This window comes from Sinocyclocheilus anshuiensis, unplaced genomic scaffold, assembly GCF_001515605.1.
Source record: "Sinocyclocheilus anshuiensis isolate Anshui unplaced genomic scaffold, SAMN03320099.WGS_v1.1 scaffold2010, whole genome shotgun sequence".
Lineage (NCBI taxonomy): Eukaryota > Metazoa > Chordata > Actinopteri > Cypriniformes > Cyprinidae > Sinocyclocheilus > Sinocyclocheilus anshuiensis.
Window position 1 is genome coordinate 161,582 of NW_015544331.1, and position 3,456 is coordinate 165,037.

General features: G+C 33.3%; 1 protein-coding gene across 1 annotated transcript in view; it reads right to left on the bottom strand.

The window, feature by feature from the left end:
• Positions 1–218: 218 nt before the first annotated feature.
• LOC107698136 (adenylate cyclase type 2-like) overlaps positions 219–3,456 on the bottom strand; it is a 4,225-nt gene continuing 987 nt past the window's right edge. The window contains exons 2-3 of the mRNA XM_016499067.1: positions 2,539–2,663; positions 219–746 (exon numbers count right to left, since the gene is read on the bottom strand). Of these exons, the coding sequence (XP_016354553.1) occupies positions 618–746; positions 2,539–2,663 (254 nt within the window). The 3' untranslated portion in view covers positions 219–617. The remainder of the gene's footprint in view (positions 747–2,538; positions 2,664–3,456) is intronic.

A 3,456-nucleotide genomic window follows, 5' to 3' on the forward strand; every position in this document is an offset into this window, starting at 1 on the left:
CCATCTTCCACTTAAAAACCGTGTAAAAAATTAAATAAAGTTACCTGAGATTGACCAGTACAGATTTTGAATAGTTAATTATGTGTATTGCTAGATTCAGTCTTAAAAAAAAGATAAAAAATTTTTTTGGAAGAGTTTTGGAAGCAAATGGCACCCATTCATTGGAATGGATCAAAAGTCACTTTTAAGTCAGACATTTTATTAGATTCTACTTTCGTAGTCACAAAAATGGTTACATTTTAAACACAACAAACAAGTTTTTTTTAAGAAACATTTTTATGCATAATATTATAGACTTTAACTTTTCACATTAAACATACAAAATATTAAATACACATTAATAACCATTAATAAATAAGTGCGCAAGTTAAGGAAAATACAAGAAATTCAATATAAAACTAAAGACTTTAGAAAACCTGCCAACTTTGCATTGTTTAAAAAAAAACAAAAGACTTAAACCTCTTCAAAAAGAACAACAGACGCTAATCTTCCTTCATTTTTAGAAGTACTAGAATTGGTTAAATCTAAGTGCTAAGTAGCTGAGTTCTTGTAGCGCCAGCACTATCAGGCTGATGCCGCAGAGGACCTCAGTGAAACACTCGTCTCTGATGCTGTGGTCACTGCTCTGAGTGCTCGGTGTTGATGAAGTACGTGCTCAGCTGTCCTTTGCCCTTCACGTGGATCGCTCCTCTCAGAGTCACGCTGAAGCCCAGCCTTTGAGCCACCTGCGCCGTCTCCTCTGTCACCTGAAAACACGACAAACAACATGCATCTGAAGTGAGATCACGTGGAGCTGTATTTGTGTACAAGTTGACATTTACACCTGGTGCATGCATCTCAAATGGGTTTCCACTCATGATGCTGCAGGCTCCCACTTTTTTATTCAACTTCAAACATGCTATTTTGTTAATTTGTGACCTTGGACCACAAAACCAGTCATAAGGGTCAATTTTTTTATTTCAATTGAGATACATCATCTGAAAGCTGAATAAATACTCTTTCCATTGATATATGGTTTGTTAAGATCGGACAATATTTGACCGAGATACAACTATTTGAAAATCTGGAATCTGAGGGTGCAAAAAAATCTAAATATTGAGAAAATCATCTTTAAAGTTGTCCAAAATTAAGTTCTTAGCAATGCATATTACTAATCAAAAATTAAGTTTTGATATATTTACGGTAGGAGATTTACAAAACATCTTCATGGAACATGATCTTTACTTAATATCCTAATGATTTTTGGCATAAAAGAAAAATGTATAATTTTGACCCATACAATGTATTGTTGGCTATTGCTACAAATATACCCCAGCGACTTAACACTGCTTTTGTGCTCCAGGGTCACATATGGGTTTAGAAAACTTGATATGGATCACTCTAATGCAGTGTTTCTCAACCAGGGGCCCAGGTTGTGCTCCAATATGGGTTTAGAAAACTTGATATGGATCACTCTAATGCAGTGTTTCTCAACCAGGGGCCCAGGGCCCACTAGAGGGCCCCAGCAAACCTTTAATGGAGCCTCGAGATGACTTAAAGGAACACTGCACTATTTTTTAAAATAGGCTCACTTTCCAACTCCCCTAGAGTTAAACAGTTGAGTTTTACCGTTTTCTAATCCATTCAGCCGATCTCCGGGTCTGGCGGTAGCACTTTTAGCTTAGCTTAGCATAGATAATTGAATCGGATTAGACCGTTAGCATCTCGCTCAAAAATTACCAAAGAGTTTCGATATTGTTTCTATTTAAAACTTGACTCTTCTGTAGTTACATCGTGTACTAAGACCGACGGAAAATGAAAAGTTGCATGGTACGGCAGCAAAGTTCCTTGATTATTACGCTGGAATGAGAGTATAGTTCCTAGCCATATCGAGCAACACAAAGTAAACAAAGGTGTATGTTACGTTGTAGAGTAATTTACAACAGCTTCGAACGCGGCTCAGCCAATCAGAATCAAGCACCGGAACTCTCCGGTTTATAAAAAAATATTTAACAATTCATTATTTAATGAAACAATTTTAGAATATGTATTTTTATTATTTATTACATATATACAATTATTTAATAATTAATATTTAATTAAAATGTAATAACATTTTAAATAAATAACTATTTTATTATAAATCTTTATTTATAAATAAAAATATGTTTTTAGAGGATGAAATATGTCAAATATATTTAATAATCATTTTAATATTTTATTATAATTCTATATGAAATATTAGTTTATTAATTTAATGAAAAGGATATAACATTTTATAATACATTTTTTATTATTCATTACATATAAGCAATGATTTATATTTAATTAAAATATAATACAATTTTAAATAAGTATTTTAATTATAAATCTTTATTTATAAATAAAAATATGTTTTTAGAGGATGAAATATGTGTTAATTTCCCTGTGCAAATAAATCATCTAGCTGAGTTTGAGCAGAGCAGATTCCTGAGGTTTACGCAGAAACGCTTCCTTGCATTACACCGCAGACAGACTGAGGTTTTGATAGTTGAAATTCAGCAGACAGTGAGCGCTCACCTGTATTTTATCCAGGACTCCAGTGCTGTCCATCCGGCTGGCCACATTAACCGTGTTTCCCCAGATGTCATACTGAGGTTTATGAGCGCCGATGACGCCTGCGATCACAGGACCGTGATTTATCCCTGAACACAACACAACACCAAACGAAAGTCAGAGTTACGGTAGATAAAACACTCAGATTACTCCAATGACACGGCGTGAGTTCTGCTCAAGTGGCAGACACATTTCATACATGATATTTCCAAGAAAACAAGAAAAAGATGTGTAATCGAGAAACGTTCTACTAAAATTATTTTGAGGTATTAAACTAAAGTGTTATTTTATTATCATCATTCATCATATATATATATATATACAGTATATATATATATATATATATATATATTATTATTATAATTTTTTACTGAGGTTTATGAGCGCCGATGACGCCTGCGATCAGAGGACCGTGATTTATACCTGAACAACACAGAACACCCAACACGAGTCAGATTAGTGTTAGATTTATTAGAGAGAGTCTCTGCTGCTCACCAAACCTGCATTTATTTGATCAAAGATACAGTAAAAATTGTGAAATATTATTCTAATGTAAAACAGCTGTTTTCTATGTGAATATCTGTTAAACAGTAATGTATTTCTGTGATGCGCAGCTGTATTTTCAGCATCAATACTCCAGTCTTCAGTGTCACATGATCTTCAGGAATCACAGCATTTATTTGAAATGGAAATCTTTTGTAGCATTATAAATGTCTTTACTGGCACTTTTAATGTGTCGTTTATTAATAAAAGTATAATTTCTTAAATTTTTTTTTTACTTTCCCCAAACTTTTGAATGATAGATTATCACGGTTTCTGCAGAAATATTGTGCAGCACGACTGTTTTCAACATTGATAATAATCAGAAATGTTTCTCGAGCA